The sequence below is a fragment of the Aedes albopictus genome, chromosome 2, assembly GCF_035046485.1.
Source record: "Aedes albopictus strain Foshan chromosome 2, AalbF5, whole genome shotgun sequence".
NCBI lineage: Eukaryota > Metazoa > Arthropoda > Insecta > Diptera > Culicidae > Aedes > Aedes albopictus.
Window position 1 is genome coordinate 259,711,872 of NC_085137.1, and position 19,495 is coordinate 259,731,366.

The 19,495-nt window shown below is 41.9% G+C and overlaps 1 protein-coding gene across 1 annotated transcript; it reads right to left on the minus strand.

Annotated features, from left to right (window-relative positions):
• Positions 1 to 5,264: 5,264 nt before the first annotated feature.
• On the minus strand, positions 5,265 to 19,112 carry LOC109414427 (uncharacterized). The gene is made up of 5 exons (XM_062851612.1): positions 18,029 to 19,112; positions 17,208 to 17,387; positions 6,001 to 6,309; positions 5,739 to 5,933; positions 5,265 to 5,662 (listed from the first exon to the last, which is right to left on the minus strand). Exons 1-5 carry the CDS (start codon positions 18,871 to 18,873, stop codon positions 5,452 to 5,454), a joined length of 1,740 nt encoding a protein of 579 aa, XP_062707596.1. The 5' UTR covers positions 18,874 to 19,112; the 3' UTR covers positions 5,265 to 5,451.
• Between the last annotated feature and the right edge of the window lie 383 nt (positions 19,113 to 19,495).

Sequence of the window (19,495 nt, forward strand, 5' to 3'; positions counted from 1 at the left end):
GAAAATTACCCTATTATGGAAATGATTATATTGACACATTCTACCATGACGTTACAAAGTGTTCGCGCCTTTTCTGTCAGATTTTCCAATAGAAATACACTATACTCTGAAAAAACCACATGTCAAGGCTACGTGGAAAATCACGTAGCGTCAGAAAAGTGTTCATTTGCCTGAATTTACCTGACGAAGGTGACTATTATCTAGCCAGAGATAAATATGATATGATGTTCCAGTTGCCTTTATGCAGCTTCTCAGTATCTCTCACTTGGAAATCACGTAGCCACCTGAGTTCATTGTGACAACTTCATTTCGTGTTCATTGTTGTGATGCCGCCATCATTTTGTGTGCATGTCTTCGCCAAGATGGCGCAATTTGAAAACAAACCTCGACTCCTGATTTTTTTTTCGATATCACCCGACATTTTTGTCAGAGGTAAGTTAATTAAACTTAAAAACTAATTAAAACTAATTAGTAATCAATTTTTTTTATTGTGCTACGAAAGGAATTGTTATTGTTTAGGCACCGCTGAACGGGTGCCGTCGATTAAAACTGCAAGCTGCTAACAGAAATGATCCGGAGAAGAATAGCAGCATTCTGTTTCGGCAGCACACTAAATGCACCAACATCGCCTAAAAAAGCATACGCCGCAATAGCAATTATTTTCAAAGTGCGAACTGTTAAATACTTGCGACGACCATAATGTGCCAAGACGTAGTGCCAGATTTAGCGTAAATAAACAGAAATTTGACCGAAGTCAATTTGATATTATTACGAAACCAGTCAAAAAATGAAGTTTTCGACTAATGAAAATCGTTTTTTTCTCAAAATCATTGCTTCTGACCTTACTTCGAAATTGGTGTGCCTTGTAGTATACAAGGTCCATTAAATTTAAATACACAGCGCTCCTTCCGAAGTTGGATCCGACGCAAGCATTTTGATAAAAAATCGATTTCAACTCGATCAATACTGAATAAACAAACGCTAGCATAAAATACCGTAAAATTAATCACACTATTGAATAAAATACACTAGGGTACCATCTAAATGCCACTAAAACCTTTCGTGAAATGTACTGGAAAAATCACGTAGCAGCTATGTGGAACTCCGATGGAACAGTAACAGTTCATCGGTTCATGCGTTCATTGTTTGTTACCTTCGGTTCACGTAAATGCTACGTGAAAAGTGCGATGGAAAAAAGCTACGTACCTTTTCAGGTAGGAGTGTAGAACTCCAATGGCGCTGTAATCACTTTTTTATTTAATTATTTTAAGGACAAACGCCTTGAAATCCCGCTTCAAGAGTGCATGAGAACTTCAAACGCACAAATCTCAAGAAGCAAGCTTCACACGACAGTGCATTTTATTAATCTGTTCTTGCTCACTTGTAATAAGCTTAAAATAAGAAGATCAGATGCGCTGGTTTTGTTTACGAAGAGATTTGTGCTCTCGAAATCGTGAGTAGGTGCCAAAGTCGGCCATTGTGGCGACCATCTTGGGATTCTAACAAGTCTGTCCTTAACAACATTAATTGTAATACATCATCATTTTCAAGTATCCATCTTGTTGAGGATCTTTTGTTTTGGTAAACAAAATTTATTTAACACTTTTAGTACCGTTACTGACGCCGTAAGGGCGTGACAAACTAGATGTTAGTCACACGAACAGTCACGACATTGGACTTCTGTAGCTAGTTACTCTAATGATTTTCCACTATAACTCGTAAATTCGCCCATAAACCCTCAAATATTTTTGCATATTTGGATTCCTTGTAAAACTTCCAATAAGTATGATCTGTTGAACAATTAGTTTTCATTGGAAAAGTCTGTCAAAAATGGGAATGGATCACTAAAATAACTAGAACGGCCGCTATTAAATGAATAGATAGCGCCACCGTAGCCTTGTGTGTTTGACGTAACTCGACTGCTGTCACTGTGTGACCGTCCATATACGGTGGCACTTATGTTTTGATGCAATGAGTAGCGGAAAAGTCGGCTTCAATGATCCATTAGTAGCGTGACGTTACAGCTGGAGCCTAGGGGCGGGACAGCTCTAATATTGATTAGCGGTATTAGCAGTACTAGGGAATATTAATACCAAGGCCAAACCGAATTCAAACAAAGTAAACCATGCCGATTGAACTGAATTAATTTGGTACGTCAACTCAAAAAAATCCAAAAATGAACCTTATGCTTCCATCGATTAATTAGATATGTATGGGTAAATAAATCAGGACTAGGAAACCGAAATCGGCCCGTTTACACACCGACCAGGATACTGATTGATTGATTAATTTGTCTTTATTAGAGAGACTTTCAGCCCTTGGCTGGTTCGTCTCTCTACCAGGATACTATTGCCTATGTTGTGTGATTATAAATTTGACGGAATAAAATAGTTGATTTTCTTTTGGCCATTCTGCCATGTCAGAGGCAGAGTAGATCTAGGAGAAGATCCTGTTTACTGCTGTATGTGATATTAGGTACAATGAGAATAGAGTTTTAACAAATAACATTCCTTTATCGTGCTTCTCATATCAAGAGAATCAACTCCGGGCATATTGCTAGCAGACAAGTCCACCAAACCAAACAGGGTCAGTGGTTATTCGTACGCCAAAGTATATCTGCGATCTACGTGTCCTGGCCGTGCGAATTGTTGATCTGATCACCGCTACCGACGTCACACCATCAGAGCATATTTTTACATATAAAATAATCAATAGTGATATTAGATTTTCAATCGAACAAATTGTATAAACATCATGGACAAACCGTACTTTCACTTCGCGTCTTCATGACAGTTCATTGTTGCATGAAAAGTCATGACATACTACCCAAAAAATGTGTAGGTGGATGGTGCAGATTAGGTCAATAATATTTATTAGACGGTATTAGAGACGGTATTAGAAGCTGTCCCGCCCCTAGGCTGGAGCTGTTTATGATATGGTGCTCCCACGGTACCATAGTTTTATCTGTCAGCAAATTGAGTTCAAGGTTAAGACGAGCCTGATGGTCTATTAGTGGCTACCACTTCTTATTTGTATACCGGCCAGTTCCTTTTCTCCTACTTTGAATGATTTTATTTATTTTTTCTTCTCTACAAATGCAACTCATGTAGGGTGGGCGGGGCAAGATGGGTCAGTGCCATTTTCGGGCGCATTACGCTGCCTATGATCGCATATCAGTCCCATATTTGCTGGGTTTCCTATTCATATGGGACAGTTATGCGATCATAGGCAGTACGCATGTTTAGATTATGCTAATAATTTTGTCAGATGACCAGCATGAATTGAATATACAAAAGTTTGGGGCATTGATTGAAAAATTATTCACATTCATTGGAAATAAAAAATAAAATGGTTTTTAGCCATTTTTCTTATGCGATACATTCCATATAATCTCCATATAAACGGCCGACTATCTCATAAATGACTTCAGTCAAGCGGGATGAACGCTCAAAATCAATTTTTCAGTGAAAACATCGATTTTTCAGGCCACTCAAATCGTAAAGTTTTTTATCCAGCTTTTTACGCTAGCATGCCATAAATTTTGAATCACCCCTGTTTGACAATTCTTGCCGACGCTTTTGATTTTTATGGTTTTGATCAAAGCAATCTTTGTGGTGTTGAAGATGTATCAGATTTTCAATAAAACGTCAACAATGCCGATTCTTGTTTTTGTGAAATTGAAAATTACTCTTTTTTTCCCTATTTATCATTATTTTTTACCATTTCAGTTTAAAGGAACAATAGCTGGCAGTTGGGTGGAATGGCTTCTATTTGCGAGATGTCATGAGATTGGCTACGGACTCCTTGAAGACCGATTTTTAAGGACCATCTAACGAATTTATGCTCATGGGGAGCAACGAGTCTTTTCTTAGTGCAAAATCAACACCCTGAATATGATACCAATACGAATTTAAATCAGTTTTTTCGTTTACCCAAGAGTACTTCTTATGCTAGAACCCTGTCCAGTTACTAAACCAAGAAATACCAAGTTTTTTTTAATTATCGATGCACTGATACTAAGACTACCGTGAAATTTTATTCCTTGACAATCCCGTCTCCGGACTAGCTTCAAACCTAGTGAAAGCTTCGTAGCAAATTAATGACGTGAAACTAAGAGCAGGCAAATATTTAAAAGCTCTTATATTTCCCATTTCCTGTAAGCGCTACAAAAGCACACATTAAAATTCAGAAATTTGAAATTTGTAAACCAGTCTTTCTGACGGTAAAAGCATAGACTTAATAGTTGGTGAAAGGTCGAGGTTGTTTCCTATGGAAAAGTGAGAGGAGCATTGGGTGCAAATCTCCGAAGAAAATGTGTATCTTCCGGAGGACGTTTTCTCAACATTGCGAAAGAAAAACTGGCGAACTTCGAAACGAGTTTTGATAGGAGTTTCCGGGAGAATTTGGATCACTTCACCGGGAGTTGGAAAGGGATTCTGTTCGGTCGAAACATGATTCATCATGAACAGCACTGACTTCCCTGCCCGCGTCATTAGTAGAGCTTGGATAAAGTAATAAAAACATCGGCTAACTCGGGTACATGAAAGAGCATTTTGATTGAAATTCGCCATCCCATTGATCGCGTACCTAAAATCATAAAGAAGAAATGTGATTCACGAAATAATTACAAAAAGTGGATAAAAACCGAAGAAAAGGGTTTGCTAATAACATGGTAAACACAGTGAAAATTTCTGACAGCTTAATAAACAATTTCAAATCATCACCTCCCTAGATTGAGCCATAAAATCTGTCGGCAAGAAATGTCAGAACTGAATCACCCCTCGTTGTTTTATGGCCAGCGTAAAAAGCTGGATATTCCAAATAAATTTATAAAATGTTTACTAGTAGCTTTTGTTTACTCAGTATGGATATGGAGCATATATGAATGCGGAACAAATCTTATATTTTGACGTTTTTGTTTTTTTTTGTTTTTATTTTTGTGTATTTTAAATTGACGTTTTTCGTTGAGAAAATGTGAATTACTAAAACGTGACCCATCTTGCCCCGCACTTTTTTCACGGCGCAAAATCGATCCCTTTTTAAAACTGTTTGTTTAACATATTTTGCATTTAATGAACTTTTTATCGACTTTAGCATAGATAACTAGTGTATTAAAGAGTAGCGGACGAATACAAACCAATACGATTTGTATTTACAAATTTATGGTAATCCATCCTTAGGTGACCCATCTGCATCCCACAATATTCAGGACTGGTTGCAGTGGAAAAGGATAGTGAATATTTTATGCTGAAAAAGTCTTGTCATACTCAGGACAATATTTATTAGTGGGATGTTATCGATTTATTACTGTCTAATAATTCAAGTGATTGCATACTCATGACTGCAAAACAAACAGAAAAAAATATGTGTAAATCATACTCGCCACACATGGGGCATCAATCAATGAAATAAAACCTTTAAAATCAACACCACAGGTGTTGCTCGTCCAAGTTAAGCCGAAGGACGTACACCGTAACGGAACCAAACCTTTCCATTCCTCAGAAATCCGACATCATTCAGAACACGCATACGTTCAATGAATCCCTTCCAACCGCGGCCCAAACCGTTTTCTTCGAACAAATTCTCCGCATAACCACGAACAATCTCATCCGGGTTGGAATGCATCAATTCGATAAAATACGCGCATCGACGAGCATGCTCACTAAAAAAAATTAAAAAAAATAAGAGTCAGTTACTTACCGGCGTTTGTTGGTGACTAAACGCTGACGACTAATTACCTGCTGTTGACAAAACGAGCGGGAAATACGTAAGTACTGAGCAAGATCTTGTTGAATTCATCGCGCTCAAACTTAATTTCCATCTTCCATTCATTGCCGTTGAAATCGACAATATTCGGAGAGACGAATCCATTCTTAGTTTGCCTCTGAAGGGCACCGTAATCAAGGGCGAAGTATCCCACAGAGTAGCTTTTCCTGCAACGAGTAGAAGTAACTTTGATCAATGCAATTCACGATTTCTTCTCAATGTTTTTGGACTTACAAACAATCAGTGTTAGTTTTCAACGCGTCATAGGCCCCTTTCGATGCACTGAGCAAATTTTTGTACTGTTCCACGGAGCTTCTCAACATTGCAACCTTATCCTTGTAATGATCGTAGGCTTCGATTACATTCAACGGCTCAATGGCGATGCGGAACAGCATTGTGTCATCCTCCAAATAGCCTTCCGTAGATATCAGTTCCACATTTGCCAACTCGAATTGTGACATCTTTCGTTGAATTACAAATCGCTTTCGGAGCGATTTGGAAATATCGTTATTGGATATTTCGGTGGTCACTTTGAATTTGTGGCTGAAATTATTAATGATTTGTTGGATACTACACTCTTATGATCCATGGCTGAATTGATCCTACACTAGACTTGGTCATCATCCGTAATATAAAAAAAAAAACAGATCAAGGATTTTAAAATTTCATTTAAGATTTCAAATAACTGCATCATGCCCTTCTTTGGCATAAAGAAAATTTGATACATAACTAGCATGAGAAAATAGCTGTAGAATACCAAACTCAGGTATGGAAACCTGAATACCTACAACCTGAATGAGGTATGTATTAAGAAGCCCTGCATAAAAGAGGTAAAATACTTAAAATAATAACTAGTGTATATTCGTGAATAATGACATCAGGTATGACAATACCTAAATAATAATAAGCGATTTTTCTTCTTTCAATACCTGGGTAACAGACCAATACAATGTCTTGGTATGATACCTAACTTTGATATGCAGCAGTTATGTGCCAGTCAGTGTACGCAGAATATGGCACCGCAAGCGAAAAATAGGCAACAAAGAAGGCACGGCAACAACGCTGTTTTTTCGTAGGCAGATAATGACAAAATCGCTCCCGAGTTTGTACACAACAAAAACGGTAGGAATATTTGTCTCGTTATTTTCACATCGTTATTTTCGCATTAATTTACAACTGAAACTCGACGCTGAGGATGGCAAGAGTCTTGATTCGTCCAAATGCTCATGAATTCGATGATGTGGGTCGAAAATTTCAGCAGAAAAGCCGGAATATCGGCACACGCACGGTAAGTGATGTTTGTTTTATTGCTTTCATCGCCTGACATGCATTTGTTGCGGAGTGTCTTTGTTACCAACATGCACCGTTTAGGACAAAGCGTTTGTTTTTCAGCGTGATCCGTTTTTCGTACCCTGGTGCCAGTTATTCATTCCTGCTCGGGTTTTCATCCAAGTGAAATATTGAAGAACAGTATTCAATGGAAATAAGGCAAACTTAGTGATTATATTATTATAGGGCACCGCACTGTTTTGATTTTGTATGGGATTTTGACGTTTCGTGGCCTTGTTGTTTACAAAATTTGTGTTAGAGTGAAAGAGAAGGAGAGAATTTCATGCAGTGCCCTATAGCATTATATCAGCCCTCTTCTTCTTCTTCTTCATCTTATTTATGGCTCTACGCCCAAACTGGGACTTGGCCTGCCTCGCATCAACTTAGTGTTATTTGGGCACTTCCACAGTTCCGGGAGTGGTCGCGTCGTGTACTGAGTACACGCACCATGAAAAATGCACGCATGTGGTACACAGCGGGAGCACGGCGTCGCTGCAGGTAGTCAAAGACACGACTGCTCGAGGGTTAATTGAAGGGCTTTCTTCGCCTGTCATTGCATGAATTTGTATATTGTGAGGCAAGCACAATGATACATTACGCCTAAAGAGTCGAGAAAAATTTCCCGACCGGAACGGGAATCGAACCCGCCGTCTCCGGATTGGCAATCCATAGCCTTAACCACTAGGCTAACTGGAGACCCACAATATCAGTCCTCATATACCGAAAAAAAACTCTTTGCTTACATACGACCGCTGCCACCACGTCAAGATCATCATAGAAGACCTAAACGCTCAGCGCAGGGCTGGAATTCTCATCAAAGTGTAAAAACGCAGTGAGCCACTGGCTGCGCGCATTCAATACAAACGAATGTGCTGCGTACGGATGCTCATTCTCACGGATCTTTTGCTCTTTGAGGCGCACTGCGTTTTGGCGCAGTGCGTAATGTATCTGTTTCACGCAAAGAGTAAAGGACACATGATGCACGCATACTCATTGCGCTGCTCATTGCGCAGTTGGTATGACAGAAATCACAGATAAACGAACGTAACACTGACGAAAATTTCTTCCTATATATCTCAGGATCCTGGTAACTTACAGAGTTGATGTTTTCGGCATAATTATTAGGCTGGTCAAGAACCTACTGGTAATGGGTAGTTTGATTCAGAATTCTTCCATTAGGCGGCGCTAGTGATCGAACAAATTTTATATTTCATATATCTCAGGACTCTGATCACTTAGAAAGATGGTGTCTTCGGCATTGTTGTTTGGTAGGACAAGGGCTTCCAGTTCATGGACAATTTGTTTCGAAATTTTGCCACTAGGCGGCGCTAGTTACACATTTGCAATGTCATGCAAATGATTGATTTTTTCATTAAGTATTCAACATGCTGTAATTTTGTCTTCTTTGAACATATTCAAGCCAAGTCAAATGTTTTAGAAAGACCAATATGTTAGCCGTAAATGTGCAAAATTTCATTTCATTCGGTTCACTAAATTCTGAGATATAGCAGTTTCATGAAAAATACTCAAATATGAATCATTTAACTAGAATCGCTCTAACTTCAAGTAAAATTATCATATCAAGCCCAAATTTGTACCATTTAGAGCTAACTAGTTGTGCAATAAGCAATAAAAATTTGAGAATTTTTGGTGCACTTAATAAAAAGTTACAGCTTGCTGAATATTTTTGCGATAAATAATTAAAATTGCATGCTTTTACTCATTTTTAACTAGCGCCACCTAGTGGTAGAATATTGAAACAATTTACCAATCAATGGAAAGGCCTTAATCAACCAAACAACATTGCCGAAGACACCATCTTTCTAAGTGATCAGAGTCCTGAGATATATGGAATATAAAAATTGCTTGATCGCTATCGCCACCTAGTGGAGGTATTTATAAACAAACGGCCTATCACTAGCAAGACCTTGACTATTCTAACAACTTTGTCAAGCACACTAACTATCTAAGTAATCATGGTGCTGAGATATACCTACGGTATGTAATTTTCACAAGTGTCACATCTTGTTGTCTGTGATTTCTGTTATGTCAGAGACAAACAGACGTAAAGCTGACGAGTATTTTATACCAAATATCTCATGATCATGATAACTTCGAGAGTTTATGTCTTCGGAAAAATATTTGGCTGGTTAAGAACTTACCAATTATAATTCGTTTGATTAAAAATTCCTCCACTAGGCGGCGCTACAGAGCAAACAAAATTTATATTATATATATTTCAGGATTCTGATCACTTAGAAAGATGGTGTCTTCGGCAATGTTGTTTGGTTGGTTAAGGCCTTTCAGTTGATTGGTAAATTGTTTCAATATTCTGCCAGTAGATGGCGCTAGAAGAAGCATGCAACTTTCATTAATTATCGTAAAAATATTCAGCAAACTGTAACTTTCTATAGAGTGCACCAAAAATTCTCAAATTTTTATCGCTTATTGCACAACTAGTTAGCTCTAAATGGTACAAATTTAGAGTTGATTGGATAACTTTACATGAAGTTAGAGCGATTCTAGTTAAATTATTCATATTTGAGTATTTTTCATTAAACTGCTATATCTCAGAATTTCGTGAACCGAATGAAATGAAATTCTGCACATTTACGGCTAACATATTGGTCTTTGTAAAACATTTGACTTGACTTGAATATGTTCGAAGAAAACAAAATTACAGCATGTTGAATACTTAATGAAAAAAATCAATCATTTTCATGATCTTGCAAATGTGTAACAAGCGCCGCCTAGTGGCGGAGTTTCGAAACAAGTGGTCCATTTACTTTGAGCCCTTGACTTACCAAACAACATTGCTGAAGACACCAACTTTCTAAGAGCACCTTTACCGGTGCGCGACTAAACTAAATTACATAGCGCAGTATCATAGCGCTATACCTTATCGGGGACTACTAACCGGGCTAGTAAAATAGCAACGAGGCTTTCGGGAAACATCGAGCGCACAAATTTAGGCGCCCGATAGTTGCGCAGGAAACGATTGCTATTTCATATATGTCAAAAGTGTTGTGTTGTTTTTTATTTGTTTGTTTCGAACAAAACGCACCAGTGGTAAGCAACAAATTTTGTAAACACTTGCAGTTAGAGAAAATCTGCTGCGAATATCACAACCGAAAATGTCCAGAAGTACCCCCTCAAGAAATTCCTCCGGGGAACCCTACAGCATTTTCTCCTTTGATTCCTCAATGAACTCCTGGAATTTCTTCTGAAATTTCTTCAGGCATCCCTCCGGAGATAAATATAGAAATCGGTCCGGGTATTTCTCTTGGGATTCCTCCAGGAATTCTTCCAGAGATTCCTGCAGCAATTGTTCCTGTGATTCATTAAGGAACTTCTCCGGGAATTTCTTCAGAAATTCCTTTTATAATATTTCTACGATTCTTCCTGTAATTTATTCTGTCATTCCTGCAAGAGTTCGTACAGGAATTCCTCCGGAATTTTCTCCAGCAATTCTTCCAGTTATTCCTACGGGGATTATGGCAGGAAATCCTCCAGGATTGCTCAAGAATTTATCCGGAGATTAATCCGGAAGTTCCTCCGGAAATTTCATATTAAATTTTTGTGGAGATTCCTCCTAGAATTCCTTTAAAGATTCCCCTAGAAATTCATCCGGAAATTCCTCAGGCGAATTCCCGGAGGAATATCACTAAGGATTCCCTGGAGAAATGCCTGGAGCAATCCTCAGGGAATAGCCGGAAGGAATTCCTGGAAAAAATCCACGGAGGAATTTCCTGAAGGAACATCCGAGTAAATTTCTGAATGAACCTCCGGAGGAATTTCTGGAGAAATTCCTAATGGAATTCCTGGAGAAATTATTGGAAAAATTCCCGGAGGAATCCTCGGCGGAATTCCTAGAGGAATTCTTGGAGGAATCCTCGGTGAAATTCCTGGAGGAATTCCTGGAGGAATTCCCGGAGGAATTCCCGGAGGAATTCCTGGAGGAATTCCCGGCTGAATTCCTGGAGGATTTCTCGGAGGAATCCTCGGAGGAATCCTCGGAGGAATCCTCGAGGGAATTCTCGAAGGAATTCTCGGAGGAATTTCCGGAAGACTTCTCGGAGGAATCCCCGACGGAATTCCTGGAATGATCCCCGAAGGAATTCCTTGAGGAATCATCTGAGAATTCCGGAAGAATTTCGTGAGGAATCCCCAAAGGAATTTCTGAATGTATCTCCGGAGGAACTCTTGGAGGAATCCCCGGAGGAATTTCCGGAGGAATCCTGAAAAGAAATTCCAGTAGGAATTTTAGGTAAAATCCCGGAAGGGATTCCTGGGGAATACGTATTGCTCGAGGATACTCAGTAAAAATTCATGCTAGAATTTCAGAGGGAATTCCTGGGGAATCCCAGAAGAAATTTTTCCATAATATGTTTCCAAAATATTTCGTTTATACCGCAACAGTATTTGGCAACGACCGATACGCAATCCGGTAACTAAATATAGTAGCGACCGGTGTGGAAATGAGTAACTATACTAAAATGACAACTCTGTGGGCAATCATTTTACTCGCCCAGATAGTAGCCCCCGGTAAACTTGCTCTAAGTGATCAGAGTCCTGAGTTATATAAAATATAAAATTTGTTTGACCTCTAGCATCACTTAGTGGTGGAATACTGAATCAAACGATCCATAACCTTTAGGCCCTTGATCAGCCTAACAACTTTACTGAAAACAACAATTCTCAAGTTAATCAGGATCTTGACAAATATAGGAAGCAAATTTCGATAGTGCTACGTCTGTTTGTCTCTGATTTCACTTCGTTTCGCCTCACTCATTGTCAATTTACTTTCACACCCTTTCACAGTGAGCAGTACAAAAAACGCAGTGTGTAATTGCAAACTGCTCTCTGCGTGTGAGTTTGCTCACTGCGTTCTTTTTATTTCTCATTGCGTAGCCACCTGCTCTTTGCGCTTTGCGTTTAGAAACTGCGTATTGCGCGCAGTGAGTGAGGAAATGCCAGCCCTGCGCTCAGGTAGGCCAGAAGGAAAAATTCAGACCGATGATTGGAAAATTCAAAGCCTACCAGATGACGAACGAAAATGGCCATTGGCCAATGCCTCATCGATTTCGCCACCTCCAAGAACATTCGTAGCAACTTCTTCCAGCACAGCCTCCCCCTATCGTTACACCTGGCAGCACATCGCCACAGCAAACGGAATCGCAAATCGACCACGTTCTGGTTGATGGTCGGCACTTCTGCGACATTATCGACGTCAGGACCTATCGTGGCGCTAATACCGACTCTGATCACTACTTGGTGATGGTGAAACTGCGCCAAAAACTCTCCGTTATTAACAATGTACAGTACCGGCGGCCACCCCGGTACGATCTAGATCGACAGAATCAACTGGATGTCGCCACCGCATACGCGCAGAATCTCTCTAGAGGGCTGCTATGGTACCGCCAAAGTAACCATCTATAACTATCGCGAACACTATCGGATACGTAGAACAGAGTCGACGAAGCAATTGTTTCGACGAAGAGTGCAGAACGGTTTTGGAGGAGAAAAACGCAGCGCGGACAATAATGCTGCAGCATGAAAGCCGACAGGGGCTGCAAAACGGTGAGTCGATAAAGAGAACGTCCATCATAGCTCTGGTCCTCACAAGTTCCTACCTCATGCTTCCACGGGTCAAGCGATGACTGAGACCGCCAGCTAAGAGTTGTGTGCTAAGCTGGTAGTGCAGCCAGGGCACTGTTGTCCTTCTGACTTCAGCTAGATTGAGGAGGTACGATTCGAGCGTTTGTTCACCAAGGAGGTGCGGCTCAAACAGCGTCTGTTCTGGCATCCAGCGGCTGAGTAAGAAACGCTGCACCACGCCCAGCTAGATCCAAGGTGGTAGCCCCATCAGCGTGGTCGTCCCAGTGTTGGTTGGGACGTTAAACAGAACTGGCACGATGGCCCTCCGGCGAGACAGGAGTGTTGGCATAGGCCCAATAAGCCACCCGTAAAAATCCCCATTGCGAATAACATAGAAGAAAATACGACTCGATACAATCGGCAAAGACCCACGCGACAAAATAAGGACTACGATTGGAAACTTGGAACATGGAACTGGGAACAGGATTTATAGTGTTGGGCAAGATGCGACAACGTGTGATCGGGTGGCAGCCGATCAACGCAAGGATGTGCATGTTGAGAGTTAAGGGCCGTTTCTTCAACTACAGCATCATTAACGTCTACTGTCCACACGAAGGGAGACCTGATGACGAGAAAGATGCGTTCTACGCGCAGTAAGAGCAAACATACGATGGTTGCTCGCCGCGTGACGTGAAAATTGTTGTCGGCGACATAAACGCGCAGGTAGGAAGGGAGGAAATGTACAGACCGGTAATCGGGCGAAACAGCCTGCACGCCGTATCGAATGATAACTGCCAGCGCTGCGTAAACTTTGCAGCCTCCCGTGGTATGGTAGTCCGAAGCACCTTCTTCCCCCGCAAAGATATCCACAAAGCCATCTGGAGATCACCCGACCAACAAACAGAAAATTAAATCGACCACGTTCTAATCGACGGTAAATTCTTCTAGGATATAACCAATGTCCGCACATACCGCAGTGCGAATATAGGTTCGGATCGGATCACTACTTAGTCGCTGTATGCATGCGCTCAAAACTTTCGACAGTTATCACCACGCGTCGAAGTCGAACGCCGCGGCTCAACATCGAGCAGCTGCGTAACGCCGTGGCTCAAGACTACGCGCAGCAGTTAGCAGTGGCCCTACCAACGGAAGAGCAGCTTGGCGCAGCTACACTTAAAGATGGCTGGCGGTACATCCGATCCGCCATAGGTAGCACCTCGGCTACAGCACTAGGCTTCGCGACTCCGAATCACAGAAACGACTGATACGACGGCGAATGTGAACAGTTGAAAAACGAGAAGAATGCAGCACGGGCGAGAATGCTGCAACACCGTACGAGAGCGAATGAGGCACGTTACAAACAGGCGCGGAACAGGCAGAACTCAGTCTTCCGGATGAAGAAGCGCCAGCAGGAAGAACGAGATCGCGAAGCGATGGAAGAGCTGTACCGCGCTAAGGACACACGAAAGTTCTACGAGAAGCTGAACCGCTCGCGCAGAGGCTTTGTGCCACAAGCCGACATGTGCCGAGATAATCACGGGAATATTCTCACGAGCGAGCGTGAGGTGATCGAGAGGTGGCGGCAGCATTACGATGATCACCTCAATGGCGACCTTGCAAGTACCGAAGGTGGCGTGGTGACAGATCTAGGAGTATGTGCACAGGAAGAAAGACTTCCGGCCCCTGACCTCCAAGAGATTGAGGAGGAGGTTGGCCGGTTGAAAACAACAAAGCCGCTGGAGTAGATCAACTACCAAGCGAGCTTCTAAAATACGGTGGAGAAGCACTGGTGAGAACACTACACTGGGTCATTAGCAAAATTTGGGAGGAGGAAGTATTACCAGAGCAATGGATGGAAGGTGTGTCCCATCTATAAAAAGGGCGACAAGTTGGATTGCGGGAACTACCGCGCGATCACACTACTGAGCGCTGCCTACAAGATACTCTCTCAAATCTTATGCCGCCGACTATCACCGATAGCAAGAGAGTTCGTGGGGCAATATCAGGCTGGATTTATGGTTGAACGCGCTACAACGGACCAGATGTTCGATATCCGCCAGGTGTTGAAGAAATGCCGCGAATACAACGTGCCCACACATCACTTGTTTATCGATTCCAAATCGGCGTATGATACAATCGATCGAGAACAGCTATGGCAGATTATGCACGAATACGGATTCCCGGATAAACTGACACGGTTGATCAAAACGACGATGGATCGAGTGATGTGCGTAGTTCGAGTATCAGGGACACTCTCGAGTCCCTTCAAATCTCGCAGAGATTTTCACGAAGTCCGTTCAGCTGCTTGGTTTCGCTGATGATATTGATATTATTGCTCGTAAATTTGAGACGATGGCGGAAACGTACATCCGACTGAAAAGTGAAGCCAGAAGAATCGGATTAATCATTAATGTGTCGTAGACAAAGTACATGATGGCAAAGGGCTCCAGGGAGGAATCAGCGCACCCGCCACACCGAATTTATATCGACGGTGATGAAATCGAGGCGGTTGAAGAACTCGTGTACTTGGGCTCACTGGTGACCGCCGACAACGACACCAGCAGAGAAATTCAGAGGCGCATTGTGGCAGGAAATCGTTCTTACTTTGGACTCCGCAGAACTCTACGATCGAATAAAGTTCGCCGTAACACGAAGTTAACCATCTACAAAACGCTGATTAGACCGGTCGTCCTCTATGGGCACGAAACATGGACCCTACGTGCAGAGGACCAACGCGCCCTTGGAGTTTTCGAACGGAAGGTGTTGCGTACCACCTACGGCGGAGTGCAGATGGAAGACGGGACTTGGAGAAGGCGAATGAACCACGAGCTGCATCAGCTGCTGGGAGAACCAACCATCGTCCATACCGCGAAAATCGGGAGGCTACGGTGGGCGGGTCACGTCATCAGGATGTCGGATAGCAACCCGACTAAAATGGTTCTCGAGAGTCCGACCGGTACAAGAAGACGTGGTGCGCAGCGAGCTAGATGGGTCGACCAAATGGAGGACGATCTGCGGACCCTACGCAGAGTGCGGAACTGGAGACAAACAGCCATGGACCGAGTGGAATGGAGGCGGCTACTATGTACAGCAGAGGCCACCCCGGCCTTAGCCTGATCGGTAAGGTAAGTATGAAAGCCGACAGAATGTGAAGCGATACAGACAGAAGCGGAAGCAGCAGAACCCCTTTTCCGGAAGAAAAAACGCCGCCTGGAAGATGCGGAGTGCGAGGAAAATGGAACTTCTGTGCCGTTCCCATGAAACACGGAAGTTCTACGAGAAGCTCAACGCATCCCGCAACGGCTTCGTTATGGGAAGCGATTTTTTGAAAGACAGTCTTTTTACCATGGATGTGTATTTTCCAAAAGAGTCAATATTTTTATGTAGAATCTGACACAATTGGCATGAAAACCTTAAAAAAAAATTTCAAATAGATGTGAATAAACAATTGATTTACGTCGAAAGTTCTTCCATTGAAACAAAATTGTAGTGTCCTAAGCGGTTGAAGGACGTGGATCCCATAGTGATCAACTTCACCACGCTGATCAACTGCCCCCCAGATTATGGTACGTGAAATTCATGTAGTACCAATTGGTGATTTGATGTTGCATGGAGAAGAAGAAAAGTGATGATGTTTTGAAAAATCCCTATCCCTATAACACAGGGGAGATTTTAAATGCCTCTATAAAATCTAAAACAAAATCTAATTAAAAACGGTTTGATATACGGTGTTAGACTTTGGACGGACTACATATTGAACATATAAATTTAAATTTAACATTTTTTTTTCTTGATGAGGTACTTAATTTGTAGTCCGTCCAAAGTCTAACACCGTACATCAAACCGTTTTTAATTAGATTTAGTTTTAGATTTTATAGAGAGGCATTTTAAAATCTTCCCGTGGATAGGGATTTTTCAAATCATCGCTTTTCTTCTTCATGCAACATCAAGTCACCAATCATCTTTTCAAGTAAATGTTACCTGAGATTCCCATTCCAGTAGCACTCAACTCACCCACATTTCACGAATCGGTACCTAAATGCATGCCAAATTCACCTGACTAATCACGTCATCGGTTAGCGAGCTCAAATTTGTCCAGCTACCTGAAATTGCGGTGAATGCTACCACGTGAACAATGTGGACGAAAACTACCTAGCTTTTTAATAGGTACGTAAATATCGAACGCGAACATTTTTCAGAATGTGGTTAAACGCGTGCGAATCCCACTCCCGACAAACTCACAAAATGTGAGTGAGGAATGGAAGTAAAGCGTGTGTCCTGAGATGAAGTAGGCTGGAGCTAAAAATCTCGGTAATACAGATAAAAAAAAATGGACGGTATTGTGTACTCTAGTGTGGAAACAAGCAATCTTGTTCAAATTTTGCAGTTTTTTATGAGCTGAAATGAAACCAAAAAAGCCTTGATCTGAATCACAACGACCCACCGTTTTGTACACAACAAGTAAATTCCCTTTCGTTAAAACCCCTACTATGAGCAATCGACGGAGCACTTACCTTGTGATCACAGGAATGCTTTCGTTCGGAGCAACCTTGAGACAAACCGTATCGCCTTTGATCAAGGACATTTTCCAGCTTTCCCCGGTACTGTCGTCGATGAGTATGTTCAGCAGTTCCTGTTTTCCCTCAGTCCAATTGCATTTGTATGTTGTCATTTTCGTTGCCGGAATCAGCTCACTGGAAGTCCACATTGGATAAACAAAGAAAGAACGTTGCTTTATGAAAGTTTGCCAAGGACATCTTCTGTTTCAGTCATTCCCTATTAAAATGTCGCCAAGAGCCTCCAGGTGTTCTAGGTACATAATAATCTTCAGCTATGCTGCATAGACTAAATTCTGAATTGATTATCTAATATTATCAATTCTGTCCAAACCAGGTAGGGTCTTGTACCATTTGGGCAGGTGTACCTATTTTGGGCACTTGCCACTATAACTAAGTCAATTTCAAACTGATTGATTTGAAATTTTGTATATTGTTAGGCATGTACAGTATCTAACTCCGTACAAAATTTCAAATACATCGGTTTGAAATTGACTTAGTTATATCGGCAAGTGCCCAAAATAGGTACACCTGCCCAAATAGTACAATACCCTATTTGATGCGATCGAGAATCGACTTTTCTCTAAATCCATGCGTCGCACCTAACTTCGGAAGTGGTGCTTAGAGGGGCTGATGATCTACGCTGCGCACCACTTCCGAAGTTCGGTTCGACGCATGAATTTGGAGAAAAACAAATTTTCGCTTGCATAAAATGTCGGGTTTCAAGTGAATCATTAGGAATGATAGTGGTAATGAAAATGTCGTAATCCTAAACTTACCATCCAATATCGTAATGGTCAATCAAATCCGTCGAAAACTTCTGACATTGTTCCAAAAGCCCGTCGCACTGTTCGTTGAACCGTTCCTGCTGCTTGATGAACCCAAAATGTCCCAACGCTTTGATGTCATCCTGGAGCTTCTTCACCAGTGCCTTCCGTTCATCGGGAAGATTGATCCGCTTTTCCAGCTCTTCGCGTTTTTCGTCCAGGATTTCCTGCACTTCCATTTTGGCTGCATCGTGAATGGCTTGCAACTCGGCTAGCATGGCATCACCCACTGCGGTAATCAGGTCTAGATTTTTCCGTGCCATTTCCGTGTTTTTCTCAATCTCTTCGATCTGCAGACCGATTTTGGCAACCTTGTCATCTGTTACAGCAATCTTCTCGAGGTAGACCGCTTCCAGACGATCGAATGGGTGTCTCTTATGGTCAGTCGCCTCCAGGATACATTCCGAGCAGATTTCCGTCTCACACGTCAAGCAGAAAAAGGCCAATTCCTTATCATGGCCTTTACAGTTGGGAGGCATCTTTGGAGGCGCTGCTGCTTTCGCCACACAACGGGGACATTTCCTTTCGAGCAAGCTGATGCAGTGGTCACAAAACTGGTCGTAACAACCGCAGCATGAGATGGTCGCTGTGACCTCCAGAAAACACGCCACACATTTACCGTCGGTTATGGACAATTTCCTTTTAGCATTGCGTTTGGGGCTCGTTTCCGGGCTGATGGATTCCTCCGGGGTTGGCGCATTTTTTGGCGACAACTGTGTCGGACTGGGACAGTACGTTTCATCGCCAAGCGTTTCGGATGGAGGGAAGAACAAAGGAGACAGCGGCGAAGAACTCATGATGATGCGCAAAAAACAGCAACGAATGCAAATCAAAAATGCGAAATACAGCAACAAATGCAAACAATAAAATAATTTTCACAAACTTTTCTTGTCAAGCACAGATTTAAAAACACATTATTATTAACACATTGGCGTGAATTCACAACGCCACAAGAAAACAAGACGCGTTTCCTGTTTGCTGCGTGTTTCTGAACGATGGCACAACAGCCCGCCTTTTCTCAAACAACACGATCGTTGCATGCATCCGCATCACACTGTAAAAATAAATCATTGAAGATTTGCTCATTAACTAAAAGGCCTTTTCATTTGACAACTATACACGCTAACCTGAAACTACCCATCGCCCGGGTCGATTCTACCCGGATTTTCATATGTTGTTAGCAGTTGTCAAAATCCGGGTAACCCGAAAACCCAAATTTCTTGAATCTGGGTAAAGATCTGGGTAATCGGCACTTTGTCATTTTCCGGCTTGAGAATATGGCAGCGGTTAGAGCAACATTAACGGTGGCTACTATTCGAGCAACCCGCGCTGCGCTACCATTTTGACTTAACCACCCTTTTCCACACCGGTAGCAATCAAATTAATCACCACACACTTAATCTCCAAATTTGATCTCGT

What these genes read in the sequence shown, in the direction of transcription:
- LOC109414427 (XM_062851612.1), bottom strand. Translation starts at nt 18,873, where the DNA reads ATGAGTTCTTCGCCGCTGTCTCCTTTGTTCTTCCCTCCATCCGAAACG. An exon ending in AGCATTCCTGTGATCACAAG is followed by an intron (nt 6,310 to 17,207) that starts GTAAGTGCTCCG and finishes TAATAATTTCAG; the next exon opens with CCACAAATTCAAAGTGACCA. An exon ending in AAAACTAACACTGATTGTTT is followed by an intron (nt 5,934 to 6,000) that starts GTAAGTCCAAAA and finishes TACTCGTTGCAG; the next exon opens with GAAAAGCTACTCTGTGGGAT.